Source organism: Carassius gibelio, chromosome B8, assembly GCF_023724105.1.
Source record: "Carassius gibelio isolate Cgi1373 ecotype wild population from Czech Republic chromosome B8, carGib1.2-hapl.c, whole genome shotgun sequence".
Lineage (NCBI taxonomy): Eukaryota > Metazoa > Chordata > Actinopteri > Cypriniformes > Cyprinidae > Carassius > Carassius gibelio.
Window position 1 is genome coordinate 30,018,983 of NC_068403.1, and position 20,529 is coordinate 30,039,511.

Sequence of the window (20,529 nt, forward strand, 5' to 3'; positions counted from 1 at the left end):
TAAGTGTTCACTTGCGTTACATTTCTGACTGGGTACATAGAGGGTCCAGAACAGTGTGGTTTGATACTGATATTCCTTTAGTAAATTAGCTTTTTAACGGATATTGAAAAGGACATGTGATTTGCGGAGGCACAAGTAATGTAAATGTAAAACAGAGAAAGGAGATCTTATTCACAGTTTCTGGTCTTGTAAGGAGATTCAGAAGTGTTGTGTTAAGGTTGAACCCAATTTAAATGTGTGGCACATTGAATCAAAATTATGTGAAATATAGTGTTTGTATGATTATGCCATTCTCCATTTTATTTCTTAAATTGATTTATTGAAGTGGCAAGCCATGTATATTTATTTGATTGATTCCGTTTGATAGCGTTGTTAATCTAAGGGATGTCACTCAGAAAAAATAAGACATAAGCAACTATTTACTCTGGTTTAATTATAACATTTATTGTAAAAATATTTTTAATACATTTTGTACACAATGTTGCCTTCGATCTTGACTTTGGAAAGGCATGAACAAAAACGTTAAACCGTAAAGTAAATGGAGGCTGTACACAGATGCTTAAAAATGTTTAAGCTGCAAGTGCAACTGTTAACTTCCTTCGAGAGAAGCCAACACTGCTGCAGATCTGAGCATAATGTCAGAGGTACCTCAGGCCTTCAGTCCTTTCTGTGAATTCAGTATCAACGGAAATTATTGCTCATTAAATGTGGTGCAACATCTCAATCTAATCAGTCAGCCGACAAAAGGGAGCGATTTCTTGTAAAATGAAACAGAACAAAACTACTATTCCAAAAGCAAAAACGGATGAACTAAACACAGAAGCACTAGATTTTCAGATGTTCAGATGAAATCAAACTGGAGATCACCTGAGGAGTGCTGGGCAGGTCAAAGGTCGAGAGCATGCACGCATCTGCAGATGTAAACAGTGTATTTGAGCCACCCAGAACCCTCTAGACAGCGGGGCTCAAACAACACAAAACACTCTAATGGTGCACATGTGCCAAGTGTTGAAAGGACACCACCCTCTCCAAATCCATCAGTACAAGTTCTTTAAAAATGAGAACTTCACCAAAACCAAACATCAGACAAATTACATTCGTTTCATATGCAATGTCCTTCCATAAAACTATGTTTGTTCACAATTTTCCTGCAGGTCCGTTCGGGGAAGGGGCACACGACCTGACACCCATCCGCTGCTGCCATCCTGTGACATCATCTCTCAGATCTTCTCACTGAGCATCACTCGTTCAGGGAAAGGATGATGTCATCGTCCAGGTCTGAGTTATCGGAGCTGTCCGCTACAGGAACAACAACAGAACAATGTTTCAGAAAAACAAAAATAAGAAAAATGAAAGAAAAGCAGCAATAAATGAAACAAACATGAAGGGTCACAGGTGACAGCAAACAGCTGCGGATACTGAATAACCTGTCAGCATCAGAGTCCGCTCTTATAACGGATCCGAATCTGTGACTGTTATCACCTGCTAGAGGCCAAAAGTGAAGAAAGAATGAATATAATCTCAATTGAAACAAAACAATCTAACAAAGATACTGCACGTGTTTCAGCCACATTGCTCTGAAGAAAGAAATCTCTCCAATGTATTCACAGGATTAGCGTCACTTCACTGTAGCGGTTAACAATAACGGTTGATCAATAGATCACGTGACTAATCACCAGCAACAGAGAGACGTTTTTCTGTTTGGATGATGTAAGTTCGGTCATTTGTGAAATTTCGGCGACATTTGCAAACAGGCCTATTGCTCATTGTCACTAGTGTTAAAATGAATGAAGAACAGCTCACACAGAAGTCATTCAAACTCAAGTGAAATCTCTGTGGTGCAGTCATAACTCAACGACAGCGCGGACAGGTGTGTGTGGTCAGTAGTCTTCAAAAGCACAATTGCACATGTTCAGGCAGTGTGAATAAAGAATATAAAGACAGCGATGTGCAATGATTCTGGGCAATAGTTTGTTCACATGTTTGTTGCAGAGCGGACCATCAATGTATGCTTTCTGAAGTCGACGTTGATGCCACCTTCACATAAAAAGTCAGAGGTATGGGAGCATTTTAGATTTCGTAAGCAAGACGACGACGATAGTGTTGTGGACAAAACCAAAGCTTTTTTCATCTTGCATCAAACTTGTAAGCCTTTGAAAATTAGAGATGGGTTCTGTTTTAATGTGCCCAAGTGTACCTAAAATAAGAGTTTAATTATACAGGTTTGTGGCTCTTAATTACCCAATTGTAAACTTATGTCCACTGTTCTTTTGTATCATTTCAGGCCGGGCTCGGGCATGTGCAGTAAATGAGCGGTCATGTAATGTGTTTCGATTAGCGCGAGAAAGATGCAAAAATGTATGCCGAGTAGTTGAAACGGAGGCTTGCCTCTGACGATTACGTTTTGGTAGCACCAGCAACTAAAGCAAAGTCTGAGGTGTGGAAAAGTTTTGACCTTGTTTATAATGAGAATCCCCGAATAATGAGCCAGAGGGTTATATTGCTGGACGCACCATCAGTGAGCGCAGGAACGCGCTGAAGCCATCTACAGTGGATTCAATCATTTTCCTCAAAAAAAACAAAAACACGTAGGACTTACCTAATCTTGGTGAGTAAATGTTTTTCAAATAATAACTAAATATTAATTGAGTCTTAAATGCATAATGTAGACAGAGTAGGCTATATCAGCTAATGTTGGCATTAATATTTTATTATGTCAGCTGCTATGGCGAAGCAAATCCGGCAGAGCCTTTATCTTAATTTCTTTATTGCCAAATACCCATCTTAATTTAGAATTTATCTTAATTAAATGTTTTAAGAAAGACTAGTTTTTATTGGTGCGTTGGCCTATTTATATGCTAAACGAGCCTATAGCGGGCTATTTATAGAGTGCTTAGATATTACGATGTTAAAGAGAGAGGACTTATTTTATTTCTTTGTTCAAACTTCCAAGTGGCCTATTACGTTAGTCATGTATAAATTATGTTAAACATGTATAAATTACTCATTCTTGACAAAAGGCAAAAGAGCTGCGTGCGTGGTACATTTGAATAATGTCGGGTCGTAAATGGGTTCGGGCTTTTGAAAAGCTGTCAATCAAAATGTACGTGTCGGGGTCGGGTCCTGTCGGGCTTAACTTTTAAGGCCCGATTGCAGCTCTAATAGAAAATCGAATCGAGATCGAATCGATTTGAGAGCTTGTGAATCGATACCCAGCCCTACATGCCTGAGAGAGCAACTTTAAATCATGTAAATTCAAATGTCATACTTGCGTCATAATTCACCATGTACTGTATATATTATTAGTGATAGCTAGTGTTCATTTGAAAAAAAATGTGATTTCCAGTAACTTGCTTAATTAGTTGAGGTCAAACCAACTTGTTTATAAGTTACTGGTGCTAAATTCCATATTGATGCATACATAATTGTAACACTTAATTCTTAATAATACACAATTTAAATACATTTGCACAGGAGTCATTTACTACACCATGAGCTCAAGAAGGGAGAAGGCAACTCTGACTTGTTAATAAGAGATCAATTTTCCTGTTTTATAAAGCATGAAACTTTTCTCCAGTATTGTTTGTTCTCTTTTCATTTAACTTATATTAAGCTCTAAGTGTGTGATAGAGAAATCAAGTGTTTCTGCAGTGAGCAGCATGTGTGCGTCACTCACTGTTGTCTAGAACAAGCTCCGCATCTCGCTCATTGTCATCAGAATCATCATCATCATCGTCATCGTCGTCATCATCATCATCGTCATCATCATCAGCCTCTTCATCCAGCAGGCGAGCCACCTCCTCATCATCAGACGGAGAGAAATCCTGCTCTCCATCCTCCTCTTCCTCTCCGTTATTCTCGTTCTCCAGCTCCGCCAGCAGCGGGTCGGTATCGATGTCATCCATGTCATCATCATCGGAGTCATCGTCGTCCTCTTCATCCTGATCATCCTCCTCCTGAATTAAACAAATGTCTTATGATCAAGTTTAAGGTGAGCAGCCTCACTGATGATCCTCTTATTTCCAGAGAAACTATAAAACTGTGTAGCACCTGCTGCTCTGCACATGTGCTTCTGAACAATCCCAGCATCAGAAGACACAGCTGAAGCCACTGATGTTCAACAACATCCTCACATTCAGATCTTACGTTTGAGTGCATTTCACAAGCAGAAGAGGTCGTTTTTTTATGGTCAATCTAAACTGAACTCAGCTCAAGGTGTGCACTGAGAACAATGACAGTATTGCCTTCTGTAGTGATGCTTTATAGTTATATATACACACTTTAAAACCTATATTATTTTTTATATCAGAACAGCCACTGATAGCGAAGGTGAATATATTCTCGTATTACATGTGAACTATTAAGGCTTGACAGCAATGACTGTCAAAAGCTTCCACAGCTAATAGAAACTATAGTTTTGAGATCACAATTAATGAGTTCATAATTTAGTTTTCTACACAGAAACTGTTCAAACGTATTTGATGTAGTTTGCATCAGTCTCACCTGATCTTCCTCATCCTCTTCCTCCTCAGCAAGTCTCTGGCGCCCGACCTCATACAGCCGGCACACAGTGTCCATATTTATTGAATCCTGATTCTGTTACACACATTCATACAGAACACACACAGTTTGTGTACAAGAAGATTGATAGTGTTCAAATAAAAGTAAACTCTACAAATCTACGATTCTATTACAGTAAAGACATTTAAACAATATTTTAAAAATGTTGAACTGAACAAGTATATAATTTAAGAACAAAATCCCAGAGTTTAGGTATCACTGGTATAACACAATAACTGGTTAACTAAATAGACAAAATAAAAGCACCGTGCCTCAATGACGGCAAGATAGCAGTCTTTAGTGTCTGTGCACAGGTCAAAAATGTTCCTCTTCACATCAATGGTGGCTGAGAAAGCAAACACACCATCATCAAGATCTCCATCAGCTTCACCATCTTACTAAAATCTTTACAAAAAACATTTTAGATCATTTCCAAAGCACATACCGTGCTACTAATCAAACCATTTTAAACACAAATGTCTAAATCCTTTACAAGATGCATCTCTCTGCCTTATTGTTAATAACAAAAATATTAATGACAGACAGAGATATTAAACATTCGCTGCAACTTTTACAAAAGCCGATATATATGAACCGAGATGAAGAGAAGAGAGAATAAAGACAGTCATACCGATGGGTTTATAATCGGTGGCATCGAAGGTCCTGAAAGACGAGCCGAACGGACTCTTCATCTGCTGCTCCATCATATCATCCTCATCATCAGCCTGCAACATGGCTACAACACACTCCAGAACATCAGCTAACTGCCATGACATCCAAAACCTCAACATTTCTTCTGAAGCAAGAGAGCACGCCATTTACATTTACAATTTGAATACTGTGTGTGTGTGTGTGTCTCACCTCCATAAATGACTGTTCCATTGTTGTTGAAGACAATCCTACACTGATCGAGCGCTGGTACTGTGTGAAGAAGATGAAACGTCCTCAAATCCCACTGGAGCACCAGTTAAAGCACACAATGCAGCAAGAAGAGGTTCACGCTTTAAACATCGCATTAACACTTCTCCAAAACAAGAGCACCACTTTCTACAATACATAACGGACTATTGTTAATAATCACCAAATTAACTAAAACAGAGGAATCAGAACAACAAGCCACAGGCAGTGGTTTGAGGAGCAGAGAAGGATACGATCTCTGTGTTGATGATGACCTCTAAACCATTGGGATGGAAGACACCACTGATGTTCATGTTGAACTTGTCAAACTTATGGATGGCCTGAGAGGTGCGGACGTCCCACATGACCCCGTCGTTCAGGACCAGGTCATCCGTGGGGTTAAACGTGGCACAGTTGCGCTTGTAGTTGTTGGCTAGGTCAGGGTTATTGAGGGTCAGGAGCTTCTGTCCAGACTGGATGTCATATATCTGCAGAAATACACAAAGACAAAGCTGCTCACAGGCTGGAACAGAATACACAATATATTATATTCTAATCAGACATTCAGTGGAAAACAAACACAAAACAGAGTAATGGTAAAAAGGAGACTTGCATGTGCGATGTGTTCTTTTGTCCCGATGACTCTGTCCTGAGAGAGTTTGCTGAACTCCACATAATGATCGTCCAGGAACGAATGCCTAGAAAACAAAAATGGGTGACCAATGGATCAAAAAAAGTGAAAAATCATCATTTCGATTTTTAACAATTAGTTAATCACTAATGGGCATGCTGACTCACTTCATAATGAACACTGACTTCATTCCCCACAGCGCTGATAAAGGATAACTCCAGGAAGCTGAAGTCAACAGCAGGGAACCGTCCTGACACACAGACAATACATCACCATCTACCATTAAACATGCATTTACACAGCAATTACCACGGCAAACTTTGAGACTAATGGCTGATGTGGGTCAGTGCAGCTTTCAACCAGAACTACATCCTACAAAGAGGAAAACCACCATCAGAAGTGCATGAATCACTTTCAGGGTATCAAGCTCTGCCTTACTGGACCATGCCAAACCAATACCAATATATACACTGCAATTACAGGCCAACTGTAAAACCACAAAACTCATACAGAATCCATCATAGCCTCCCACTTTGAGGGATGTTAAAGCACACTGTAAAAAAAAATAACTTTCAAAAAGTTCTACCAACTAATGTATTAAAAAAAAAACAGCCTGAACAAAGACTTTTTAGAAGAAGTCAGTTTAATTTGATATTTGATAGTGTTTGTTCAAAACATATCCAAGCCTGTTAGAGCCCTGGGCCGAGACCCGAGATGCATGACTGTGTGTGTGTGTGTGTGTTTACTCTGGAGGGCTCCAGGTGTGTGATGGCGGAGCTGTGGCAGCTGTAGCTGGCTTCCTCCTGTCCACTGAACACATTGTAGAGCTTGAGCTGTCCGGTACACGTGCCCAGCATCAGGAAACGCTCTCGCGCTGAGAACGCACAACACATGAAGCCGCTCTCATCCTCCTCAGCCTCCCTGAACACAGAGATCGGCCGAAACCTGGACACATGGTCACAAACAGCAGAAGATTAGCATGATGACACTCCAGATGGTGAACAAGAACTTAACTCATTAATAACAACATCGTTAACAAACAACACAGACAGTACAGAGCTGGACTTGGCTACTGACTAGAGTATGGTAGAAGTATGAAACGTAACGGTATGAAAATCTCAGTTATAGTGAACAAAATTATCACAGTATTGTTAAAATGTGCTGGAAATGTTCAAAAGGTACTGACAGTAGCTTCACATTTAAAAGTCAAATCAACAAGCAGCAAATAAGATGGAAATATATATATATATATATATATATATATCGATGATGTCTGGATTGTAAATGACAACATGACTGTCAGAAGTTTATCTAATAACGTAGGAAATGCTCAAATAAAACTTTGAACAGGTTTGATAAAACGGTAAACCTCATGTTTCAACCTTTAAATAAAGAAAAGGGTCAAGTCAAAATGATAATTTATCAGTAAATGACCATATGCACTTTATCTGAATTGTTTCAATGTGTACAATCCATACTATTTTTTTTTTTTTAATAAATCAACTGGTCTATTTACAGCAGAGCAGTTTTAGTCTAGACAGAGACTGTACACAAAACAGCAGGTGGCGCTGGTGGAGCAGCAGAATCACACTGTAACCTGCACAAAGCAGTGTCATGGTTAAAAAAAAAAAAAAAAACTTATTTATTAGTTATTACAGGGAGTGAAGATTAAAACAAAATACCACAAATCTTATTTCTCCAAAGACAGTCAGAACCATCAGAGGAACATTCATAAATTCATTTGTATAGTTCGCGTGGTTATCTTTTAAAACCTTGCAGCTTTACGCCATGTTTTCACGCTGTGCTGGATAGTATTTATTAATCCAGAGTTGTTCAAATCACTGTAATCAAATACGTTTTTAATGGCTTTTCTTAATATATGAAACAAATACTAACTGTGGGGAATTTTATCATGATTTATCATCAAACCAGTAAACGTTACATCTCTATCAGATATTTTCTTATCTGATCAAAGCATCAGTGTGATCTCACAAATCAGGGTAAGTGTACCTGCTGAAGATGAGATGCCGGTCAAAACAGCCTCCATCAACCCCGCCGTATTTGGGGTAGAGGACCCTGCGTGTGTGGCGAGGAGTGAAGTTGGTGGGAGCCTGGCGTCTCTGCTTGGACTCTGGGCACTGGTGCGGTGTGAAGAGGCTGAAGGGAGGACAGGTGGTCACCGGGTTCTTGCAGCGGGCGTGCTGCTCTCGTAAATACTCCGTTATGATACTGGAAACAACAACACGTCATACAGCTATGTATGATACATCAACACCAAACTCAACGGCCAAAATATGACTGTCCCCCCAAAACTTCATGTTTTAAATGTGGGATTTCTTTGGAAGACTATGGAAAGCAGCGAGTGCTGCAAAAGCAAGCAGCCACACATGGCTTGACAGATTTTACACATTGCTTCCAGTGCTCAGAAATAACAGTGCCGATCCTACTACCACAGTGTCATCTAATGATTCCTGACATCAGGAGGGCTAGAAGGACCTTTCTAGTTCAAAGAGTTACGCTGTACAATGCAGACATCATAACTTGATATAACTTAAAAACGTGGGTATGAAACGACAGTGTGAATGAAGGGAAGCACACCTGTCTAGAGAAGGTGGAGAGGGCAGGTGTCTGTCCAGCTGCTTCTTCATGGCCGGACTCTGGCTGAACGCACCATGATCTGATTTCTGCCTCAGTACTTTTGGCTTCTTCCCTCCCGAAGCTGCACAGGGTGACGGCCGCTCCCGCGAGAACACGATGCGTCCGATGAGCGGAGAGCCATTACTGTGGTGAGACACTGCCGGAGGTGCAGGGGGCGGAGCCTGTGAGGTGGAGGGGCGGGGCTGGTGATGAGGAAGCACGTGGGGGGTGTGGCCTCCCAGACGGGCCGTGACTCCGTTAGTGAGCCGGGGAGTCCGTGGGATGCCAGCGGCAGGAGAAGGAGGCGTCGTGACAGTAACGGGAGTGAACGGTGGCACGCTAGCGTGAGCCAGAGCATGCAGCCCCATGGGCAGCTCGGCTTCTTTCGTCAGCGCTAACGCTGTGTCCGTGAGACCTTTAGATAAAAGATGATTCCGAATAAGCAACAGAAGCTCCTTCTCTGGAAACGAAATGCGCGACTGTGCCACAACGCTAGCCCGCTGCAGCCGCGCCAGGGACACATCTGTGCCGATCAACAAGGGCTTTCCAGACACTCGCTCTATGAGTTCTGCTGCATACTTGCAGAAGCGCACATGCTCGCTGCGCTTGTCCTGAAGCACAGGCTCTTTCATCAGCTGCTGGATCTGTCCGCTGCTGAACAGCGGAAGCTTGCTGATGATCTGTCGTACCGCGGCGCTACGTGCTAACCCAACTAAAGCTTTGCACGCCAGAGCACGGATCTGATCGGCATCGGTGATGGGCATCTTGATGGTGAACAGGGACAGCAGGACTTTAATGCCGTTGTTGGACTGAACCACGTTCCACATCTTGGCCAGGACGCTCTCGCTGGCGCGGTGGGTCTGCGGCAGACGGCGACGCGGGGTGCCCGAGATGAACTTGCTGATGCTAGAGACGCGTCTGTCTGGAGCGCAGACGCAGTTTATGATCACCTGCAGGGCCGACTTCTGGATTTCTGCATCATTTACAAACACTTCACCCTCTGCGACGACCAGCACGATGCTCATACCTGCAGAACACAAACATGTGCTTCGGTTTACATACAACCTTAAAATAAGGCCTGCATCTCACATAAAAAAAAAACAAAAAAACAGTAATTTAATCAAACATGTGTTTTTCCAAGTACATCACCACCAAAATAGCAAATTCTCACCAACAGTGGAGATGGTGGAGCCATTCTCATCCAGCACAGCCACATTCTCCGACAACAGCAGCTGTGTTTTAGGAATGACTGTCAAAATGCTCAGGATATCCAAAGCGTACCTCACCGTGTCAGCCCTGAAACACACATTCACCAGAAAACAAAGAGTGCATTTAGTAACAATTTAAATGTTTCTTTATTATTCCTTTTTTTTTTTTAAAGGGCAAAATCAAGCACAAGAATACTTCAGCATGGGGTCGGCGATATACCGGAATTTCACATTTTCAGTTCTAGGGCTGTAGCTATCGAATATTTTCGTAATCGTGTATTCTACCAAAAATTCCATCGATTAATTGAGTAATCGGATAAAATGTGTTTTTGCTTAAAGTGCAATATTAATTAGACTCCTGGGTCTCCTAAAATGAACTTTTTTTTTTTTTTTTAGGAAAAAAATATATCTTTTTTAAATGCATAGAATGCAATGCATACATCAAAAATAAACATTCAATTATTACCCATTGTTTCTCTGTCTGTACTTGTACTGTGAACAATGACAATAAAGTTGACAGATTTAAGTGCATTTAAGTGCCATTCAGATAAAGCATTTTCTGAGATGCACATTACATTTATGCATTTAGCAGACGCGTTTATCCAAATCAACTTACAGTGCATTCAGGATATCAGTTTTTACCTATCATGTGTAGCCAGGGAATTGAACCCCCAACCTTGATAGCACAATGCCCTACCAATTGAGCAGAAAATTCATTTAATTTATCTTTTAATTATTGAAAATTAAGCAAACTTAACTTTTTTGGTAAACAAATGGGATTTACTACTACGGGTTGACACACCTCTACAGTTCTGTGTATGTGATGTATTTAGTAGAGATGTAATGTTTAGTGGTTTGGGGAATTTTATCAAAGTTAGTATTTGTTTCATATATTAAGAAAAGCCATTAAAAACGTATTCAATGACCGTGATTTGAACAACTCTGGATTAATAAATACTCACCTTTTTTAGTGAGACAGCAGATGCTTAAATCACCGGGGCGTCACGCGTGCTTCAGTGTGTGTTAATAAAAGGAAGACGCGCTTCTGCTCCATTCATTAACACAGACACGCAGAACATGCAGGATTCATATTTAAACAGACTATTCCTGCTTAATATTTACAGATATTAGTCCGTATCGTGATTTGATGTAAGTGCAATGACCTATTTTGGATTAATTCATTCAAAATTTGGCAAATTCTGTGCCATTCCGCGTTTAACTGTAAATTCCGTTTTAATGACTGGATTCTGCGATTCCCTCCGCGTTTTCTGCATCCCGGGAATCATAGAGCCCTAGTTGTGGTATACAGCTCTATCTTGCAATGGACACACGCCACGATGTTCTCTTTACGTTTGCCCGCGCCCTCGAATCAAAACACTGCTGACTCCTTACAGTATGCGACTTCGGACGCAGCGTTTTTTTTCACCCACTATGTGGGTGACGTAAACGCGTTGTCACATTTAAAAAAAAAAATCACTGCGAAAGAACCTGACATGAGATTTAAGATAAATTAAACGAGGCTTCGAGGCAGAGGAATTTGCCTCGAACATTTTTTGTAATCGAGTTACTCGAGGAATCATTTCAGCCCTAATCAGTTCTATAACGATTTACAGTTCCCAACAAAAAGTGCTGTGCATGAAAACAACAAGCCTTTGAGACATTTTAATCAGATTAATCGAAATGAATTAAACAGCACATTTTTTTTCTGAAATAGCGATTATTCCCTCCTTACATTATTATTTTTAAATATGCATTTATTTTACATTCAATCTTGGAATTAGTGTAGAAATAGAGACAGTATATTTGAAGTTATTTGTTTACACTTTTTTTCTGTTCTGTGATGAACAGTGGTCGTAGCAGCTGGGCTATTAGCTTATTAGGCTGCTATTACTTTAAGAGCTGCCGCTGCTGAACGTGATGCAGATCTGACGCACTTATTATTTTCTCTCAGTGTGTACCGCCACAGAGCACGCACTATGAGCACAGGACAGCAGCTGACAGGAAGATTCGTTTTACCGTCACAATGTTTTCAGCAAAACAAACAAAACTTGTTGCATCAAAGTAACTTCGCAAGGCTCCATTCACATCTGTAACTCGCACACCACTCGTAGCGGTTCCTCACCTGCCGTAGTATGTTCTCCAGTCGCAGGCGATAGAAATGAGCTGCAGAAGCAGCTGCACACAGGACAGTTTGTGGAAGACCTCGGCAGGCTCCCAGTACAGACGTGCTGGAGCAAACTCAATCAGGAACTCCACCATCTCCACCACCTGCTCATGGGTGTAGGAGCAAGCCTACCAACATTTACACACACACACACAAAAAGAGAATTAAAACATCAACACAATCTGAATGCATTCCCAGAGACCTCACGTTTGTGTACAAAGCAGGACTTTGGCCTTGCACAAACTGACAAGATTTCCAAGTTTAACTTCTTTCCTAAATTCCCCTATTCTCTGAAAAGTAACACGGGACATCACAGATGTACAGTACGTAAGCACCAGTGTTGGGGAGAGTTACTTCTAAAAGTAGTGCATTACAATGTTGTGTCACTCATTAAAATGTAAATGCTTTACTTAGTTACTTTTTATGGAAAGTAATGCACTGTTACTTTAACGTTACTTTTTCTCATCAGTGCAGGCCTTGCTTGTTTGTTTTAATACAAAAAGTTATACTCCTGGCAAATGTAAAAGCCCTTTCACACACAAAGTGAAATGAATGAGCCTCAGGCTGAAGGAAATGTAAGTGTCTGTACAATAAAAGGTTTGCTTAAACCTTTCAGTTGTGCATTCTGGATTACAGACAGAGAAGGATGCAGGAGACAGAAGTTCAGCACTCTTCACCAATAAAAAAAAAGAAATATTGTCTAAAGTAAATTTTGTTCATTAGTATTAGTGTTGGGAACCGAAACCGAATCAGAACGCAGATTCCGGTGCCTCATTTCGCTGTAAGTATTTTCACTTAAAAGAATGGTGTTCGGCCAGTTATTTATATCTTTTGCTGTAGTGTGTCAGTAGAAATTATCAATTTACTTTTCCAAACATTCATTAAGCCATTGTCAGACTGCTTGTGCATTTACAATCTCACTAGATTATTAATAATTAAATTAATGGCAAACTGATATTTCCTTCTGACACACTACAGCAAAAGATATAAATAACTGGCTTAAAACCCTTTTTTGGGGTGAAAATACTAATGTGCCTAAGACTGTACTTTACACACAACATGAGCAATGAGCATACAGTAATTAACAGAACTGATTAAAGACAGCACTCATCTTAACTAAATATCAGAGAGAGTGACAGAGATATAGTAGTAACATTATGTGTGCTTTTGTATTAAATAATGACCCAGATTGTGAAATACATTTATTAGCCTTAGATTAAGGGAAGCACAACTTGGGAAATGAGAGCATCCAAGGTGAAAGCTATGGATTTATTTTAAATATTTGTAATGTTTTCAATAGTTTTTTGCGGCTCTTTTTTTAAGTATCAGTTCAGGCACCATTTAGGAACCGGTACCATTGTAAAATTATTGAAATGGCACCAGTATCGGATAAAACTCAAACGACACCCAACCCTAATTAGTATTGTTGCATTGTATCATCAGAGGTCAGCAGCGAAGACACAGGTTAATAAAATGGAATTTTTTATTATGTTATTTAAAATTTAATTACAGGTTTGCGTCATATTTAGAGTTTGCACTGCACTGTTTTTATTCATTTTGAGAAATACTGAATCTGTTTTATTTTTATTTATTTTTTTTATTTGAAAAAAGTAAAAGTAATCGATGACGTAACTTGTATTACCGTATTTTTCTGACTATAAGTCGCACATGAATATAAGTCGCATCAGTCCAAAAATACGTAATGACGAGGAAAAAAACATTGCACCGGACTATAAATCGCATTTATTTAGAACCAAGAGAAAACATTACCGTCTCCAGCCACGAGAGGGCGCTCTCTGTCTTCAGTGTAGACTACAGGAGCAGCATAGAGCGCCCTCTCACGGCTGGAGACGGTAATGTTTTCTCTTGGTTCATTTCTCTCGGTTCATGTCAAATTAATTTTGATAAATAAGTCGCACCTGACTATAAGTCGCAGGACCAGCCAAACTATGAAAAAAGTGCGACTTATAGTCCGTAAAATATGGTACTTGTAATGTTACCCCAACATTGAAGACTACAAAGTCCATTTCAGACCACAAACCGTGCACAACATAATCCGGTAGCACAGTGAAGTGGCTGTTGTAGTAAGGGTCTGGCAGTGTAGTGTGTTAAACAGATGTACCTTGTAGTAAGGCTGCGGGTGAATCAGCGCTCCTCCCTCTTTTCGCTGCAGAGACTGTTTGACCTGCTCCACTTTAATGGCCAGGTGAGCCTCAAAATACCTGCGCAGCGCCATGCAGGTGTGTTTGGCAGTCTGTCTGCTAGAGAAGATCTCATCATCGCTCAACAGCGCCCCCTGGTCCTCCGGGTTCAAGATCTCCAGAGTGCTAATCTACAAACACACACACCCTGAGAGGAGGACACAGTACTACACACAAACTACACTCTGCATCCAATCAGTGCAAGAAAAGCATAAGCCTTATACTACTCAATATGAAAAAAAAAAAAAAATGATGTTCATCACTTTGTGGTTCCCTTAAACATTTCTGAAGTGGCCTGTGTCTTATCTGCAGTGTGTCTGTGCTGCATGTATTTGCAGCGTGCATGTAGTTAAATTGCCGAAGATGTTCTCTTAATTTGCAGCGTGTAGTGATCCCCATCCTACCAGGTTGACGAGGCGGCGCAGGCCGTCCTGCTGGTCGAAGAGCTCGAGCACGGCTCTGAAGGAGAAACAGATGGAGAAGAACATGGTGGCGTGACAGCAGCCGGAGGCGTGAGAGCACTCCAGGAGCCACAGCGTGTAGCTCACCACCTCGGCCAGCAGCGAGTGAGGCAGCATGCACACCTGACACACACACACACACATCAGTGAGACACAGGAGAGCTCCGGTGGTGTTCACCGTATCAGGACAGCATCTCACCCGCTCCATGGCGTCCTGGTTGTAGGCCAGATAATAGAGGCACAGCGAGACCCCGGTGGCAGCCATGGAGGGGCGCGGGATCTCCAGCAGCTTCGGCACTCCACCGTGAGCAACAAACTCAGCCGCAAACTTCTTATGAAGGAGGAGGGACGCAAGATACTGAAAGAAAGAATATAAATGTGTTAATAATCACGGTGTCGTCAAGAGATTTAAACACAGTGCTGGACAAAATGATCAGAACACTAGTATCTTCAGTATTTCAGTCCGTTATTTCTCTCTCTTGCTGTAGTGTGTATTTCCATGCATTAATTTGTCCATTAATAGTAATAATGCAGTGAGAGTGTGTGAGATGTGATCTGATCATCATCATCATCATCTTCAATCCAGAAGAGCTGTGTCTCAGAGACGCACAGACCTACAGTACTGTTAAAGTCAGGTGTGTGTGTGTGTGTGTGTCATCTTTCGGGCACCTTCAGGGCTTCAAACGTGAGCTGAACGTCGTTCGTTTGTTTCAGGTCCATGTAGTGCATCAGCAGCTCACAAGCTCCCAGCTGCATGAAGACAGCCAACAACTGCACACACACACACACACACACACACAGAGAGAGAAATTACACTCCTTGAGCTCATTAAGGTCAGTTCTTAATGTAATAAAACAGGACATTTACACGGGTGTAAAAACAAAGACATTGGCCATGACCATGATAAACGAGGTCTCGGTCCTCACCTCCTGGTACTCTCCCAGCGGGGTCAGGTACTGCAGGACGAGGCGCTGCTCTATTTGGGCTGTGAGCGGGTGCAGGTGGTAGTTGTTTCCGATCACCCAGGGGCTCATCTCGGTCCAGCTGCTGTTGGACAGCTCACTGAAGCTGCGCTCCGGCTCCGGCACAGAGAAATTCAGCTTCTGCTTCACCTTGCCACCGTTCTCCTTCTTCCACCAGTTCCTCATGAGCTCCACCGAGCCGTCGGTCTCGTCCAGCTCTAACGGGACGGCTGCGGCGGGCTTCATCAGGCCCTTCATGCCTGCGTGCCCTCTCCCCACGCACCTGGCAGCAGAGTCAGGGTCGGTTCTCATCGAGTCGTGAGTCTCAGCAGTGAACTCTCCGTCCACGGCCTCCTCGTCCAGAGGAAACAGAGCGAGACTCGTGCCTGGACGCTTCCCCTGAAGCTCCCGCAGTCTCTGCAGCATTAAAGGAACCTGCCACACACACACACACACACACACACACACACACACAGATTTGTGAGCTCCCCTTTAATTATACGAATACTAAATAACAGTAAAAGCATCAAGACTTTATTCCACAGACAACATGTTTTATATATCGACTTCTCAATGAACAAGCAGTTAACATCATTCAGCGTGTATATATAGCATTAAAATGTTAATGCCACTCATTTAGCTAAGACTAGGAGTGAGCAATATGGCAAAAATATAATATCAGGATTTTCTCGAGATTCTTTGTCATGTGGGTTTACTATTACTGTAAGGTTTTACTATTAAAACAAAGCCTTAAAAAAAAAAAAAAAAACTTGAAAAAAGGCAGACATCTAGGTCAAAGTGGGAGAAGATAAGCTTTATTCAAAAAAATATGAACAAAAATACATATACAAATAAAATAAGGAGTGCTTTAATTTTCTAGTACAGTTTGAATTTTGAAAGAGCATTCAAAATACTGAATGAACAAATACAAATAAAACACATACACTGTTAATAAGTGAATCATTGGGATTGAACCGAATCATTTAAACAGTTGAATCATTCAGGAACGAATCACAGTCATGTTTCCCAGAGACACAAAACAGTGCCTTTGTTTGGGATTATGTGTGTTGGTGAAATAAAGCAAAAACAGGAAACATGGGGTCTGAAACAACTCTCTTAATATTGGTTTATGTTTTATTAAACCATATAACACATTTGAAATCATGCAGATTTTTGGAGAAAAGAAACTGCACTCTTCGAGTGACATTAACGATAAGAAATTATATAAATGTACATTTTGTGCCCCCACATCTTGAAGTTAGTGACCATTAGGACTCACCAGGACAGAGTTTTCCTCGCGGTAGTTAGCTGCGATGTCCTGGTTCTCCATGGCTCCGGCCAGCAGACCTGTGGCGTAGATTCGGAGGGGCTGCTCGGCCTCCTGCGCCCATTTAAACAAGCGCTCCACGATGCCCTCCTGTCACACACACACACACAGATGTGAGGACACACGAGCCATGATCTGCTCCTGTAGAGATGAACACAGGGGCTCAGCGCACCTTCTCCTGAAAGACCACGGCCGTCTCCAGACCAGGCATGATGTTCAGCAGCAGTCTGCACGCAGCCGTGTTCAGAGACGCCTCACGACTGCTCATCACATACGAGTTCACCAGCTGCGACAGCACAGAACAACACACATACTGAGTAAGTAAATGTGAATCAGTCACAATTCAAACACAAGATGAATATGAATCCAGCTTACCGCATTCATGAAATCATCATTCTTGAACAAGATTTTCAGCAGGTGTCCCAGCATGCACTCTGGGTCCGCCCGGCCTTCAGAGCAAAGCGAGAGGTTAAAGTGATTATTCTTCTATCTGTGAGACACACTGAATGAGGTGAACGAGGAGGATCACCTGGATGACGGTCATCAAACGGGTCAGGATCAGCTTTATGATACTCCTCCGTCTCCCGTTCAACGAGCTCCGAAATCCTGCAGAGGGTCAACACATCACAGATATGAGCACAGCAACACTCCAGAGGCACGCTTTAACACATTCATCATCACCGTCTGAAAACATGTTCTGTGTGAGTGTGAAGGAGCGCTGGGAAGAAGAGGCGAAGGCTTTACGGTTAGCACTCGACTAAACCTGACACACAAGAAGAGCACATCACAACACATTACTCTAGCACTCGTTTAATTCTATTCTTAAAATAAAACTGGCCTCTTTTAGACTTGCACTATTTATTTACTAACTGCTCGTTTTCTTCAAAACAAACAAACGAAAAAATAATAATACCAGCTTCTCTAATGTTTAGTTTTCCTATTAATTTATTATACAATCAACAAAAGCAAAAAAGGCCTCGAACACAAGCTTGCTCTATTCTTTTTCTATGTTTTCTTTTTATTACAAAATAAACTTACTACAATGATTTAATGACCCATTCGTAAAATATGAACAAATTGTAAAAACAAAACTTGTGATTTTGTCACATAATTAATTAATAACTGAAACAGCTGGAGAGCCCCAGTTCTCACGCATAAGAACCCAACCGCAGAATTTCAGCTTCGGCCTCATGTATAAAACTCGACCTAGATTTCATCCTAAATGTGTGCGCACACACAAGCTAGATTGTGTCCGTATGAATGTTTTAAGATCTATAAAGCCATGCGTACACCAGAACCTGAACAGAATTCCCTTTATAACACCCAGTCAGCAGAAGATTGTGTAGCCATTTATGGAGCTTAAAACAGCTTATCATTTCCATCCATGTGACACCATCTTTAACACAGTTAAGGACACAAAACATTAGCAAAATATGAGGTACAGACTATAAATGTGTTTTACAGAGGCCAAATGTGCCCCGAAGAAGAAATCCAGGAAATGTCTAAAGTTGTCATTTTTCAGAGCCTATTAAGTGTAAAAAAAACAATGGCTTTCTATTATACTGTAATGTTGAAAGGCTATAAATACTGGCTAAAAATTAGGGGAAAATTAATTTAATATATCCTCTTAATATATCTTCATTAACAGTAGGCTACTTAGCAAAAAGATTCAATTAAACCGTATTTAAAACGCACCATATTTATGTTATTTCTTCATAAATTTGGAGGTTTTAATATGAAATTATGATAAATATATTAATATGCAATTACATTAAAAAAAGTATTTTTTTTTAATCAATTGATAGCACTAATGTTCAAACATGTTATTGTTGGTATAATATTTATTTTAAAGCTGAATATGTTTTTCCGGCCCTCAGAGGAAACTAACTGAACAGCCTCTGTCTCTGTCTCTGTACAGTGTGCTCATATTTAACCCTGGTTTATCACTGATGTATTTAAGGTCTGGTGGCAGTGCTGTTCAGCTATGGGTGATGAGGTCAGGTGACACTGCACTGATGCAGGGGTCAGCGCGGGGTCACTCACTTGGTCAGTATGTTGAGCAGGTCGGCCGTTCCTCCCTGCTGTTCTCTCTCCCACTGCTCCAGAAGAGCGCTCAGCTCCGCTTTAGCGTCCACACCTCCCTCACCGGAGGACGCCATCGGCCCTGCACACACACATTTCAAAGGTTTAGTTAAGTCCACTTAAAAGAAGACACTTATTATCCTCCATACATGATGGCTGCCTGTGATAGCAGACAGTGCACATTACTTTACCAAGTGTTTGGCCCTCGTTCTGGGCATCCCATGCTGTTGAAGCCCTTTCACAACCAAACTGTGTGTGTGTGTGTGTGTGTCCTAAACTACCAAATATAAAAACAAGGAATCGGCCTCGATAACCTATTTCTGAAATGGTTTTTAAGGAGAGATTGATATTTAATCATTTTAGTCTTGAAAGCATCCTCCAAATTAAAGTCAAAGTCCAGTGTTGTTTTGGTGATACTGATGTAAGTCCATGAGTTCACTGGGCACCTGTAGATGTTAGCGCGCACACACACACACACACACACACACACACCACCTCGGGGCTTCTCTACGTGCAGTTTTAGGGCCATGGTGTATGTCCTGACAGGATCATAACATCACTTATGAAGTGCAGAGTGCAGGAAGTCTTACTTTGCTTTAGAAAGCTTACTACACCGATTATGAACCTTAATACATATCTGAATTTATTAATAAGCGCTTTATTAAAGTTAGGTGGTTTTGTGTCTAAAGTTGAACAAGAATGAAGTGCTTGTACTTCTGGTTTATAAGAGTCAAAGACCCACCGGAAACACCTGCTAATGAAAAGCGAGCGTGTGGACGATAAACCGGTAACCTTACAGAAACACTAATAATCATATAACGTTAGTACACTAGTGTTTTGACTGTTTCCAGAGCTAATACGCGCAGTACTTTTATAGTACATGTATGTATACATCAGCACACTCTTCCTACACTCACATTAATCAGACTCATGACACCACGCATGTAAACAGTGTTCCTAGTGCTGTGTGCCACAGAGTGTGCTACTGAATCCGCGAGCACTCACCTTCAGCGCACACAAACACACGCCTCGAGATCACTAACAGCTCGAGGAGCAGAGACGCGTCACAGGCCGTTATAACCTCATGAACCGCGTCGCTTCACAGCTCATGACACTCGTGTCTGTCTCGAGCAATGTGCTGCAACTTTATTATGGCGAGCTCTAAGCACGTCACAACCCGACGACGACAGGAACTCGTCGATGACGTCAGACGCAAATGTAGAGCCCTGTCCAATATGGAAGACTGACAGGGCCAAAAGTCCCAAAAGTCATGTGTGTCCTCGTCAAGGCGACAATTTTTAACATGTTTATTTTGTATACTCTGATAGTGTTAAGGCGCCATTTCCGCCGCGTTTCTTTAGTACGTGTAAAGTCGCAGTTACTCTGTAAAAATAAATAA

The 20,529-nt window shown here is 41.3% G+C and overlaps 1 protein-coding gene across 1 annotated transcript; it reads right to left on the minus strand.

Moving 5' to 3' along the window:
- Positions 1-418: 418 nt before the first annotated feature.
- On the minus strand, positions 419-20,371 carry LOC127963134 (DDB1- and CUL4-associated factor 1). Its single transcript, XM_052562871.1, has 25 exons — positions 20,136-20,371; positions 19,092-19,212; positions 17,578-17,654; positions 17,424-17,497; positions 17,221-17,334; positions 17,001-17,138; positions 15,686-16,156; positions 15,429-15,530; positions 14,959-15,117; positions 14,703-14,882; positions 14,220-14,429; positions 12,056-12,225; positions 9,897-10,021; positions 8,687-9,752; positions 8,099-8,317; positions 6,835-7,033; positions 6,256-6,338; positions 6,071-6,155; positions 5,712-5,945; positions 5,422-5,515; positions 5,192-5,296; positions 4,833-4,906; positions 4,504-4,596; positions 3,677-3,956; positions 419-1,299 (listed from the first exon to the last, which is right to left on the minus strand). The coding sequence occupies exons 2-25, from the start codon at positions 19,205-19,207 to the stop codon at positions 1,241-1,243; spliced, it is 4,527 nt and encodes a 1,508-aa protein (XP_052418831.1). The 5' UTR covers positions 19,208-19,212; positions 20,136-20,371; the 3' UTR covers positions 419-1,240.
- Positions 20,372-20,529: the final 158 nt, after the last annotated feature.

Coding starts and splice junctions, on each gene's coding strand:
- LOC127963134 (XM_052562871.1), bottom strand. CDS start 19,207: ATGGCGTCCTCCGGTGAGGGAGGTGTGGACGCTAAAGCGGAGCTGAGC. Junction 14,430..14,702: donor TGCGCCGCCTCGTCAACCTG/GTAGGATGGGGA, acceptor GTGTGTTTGTAG/ATTAGCACTCTGGAGATCTT. Junction 6,339..6,834: donor CACACCTGGAGCCCTCCAGA/GTAAACACACAC, acceptor TCTGTGTGTCAG/GACGGTTCCCTGCTGTTGAC.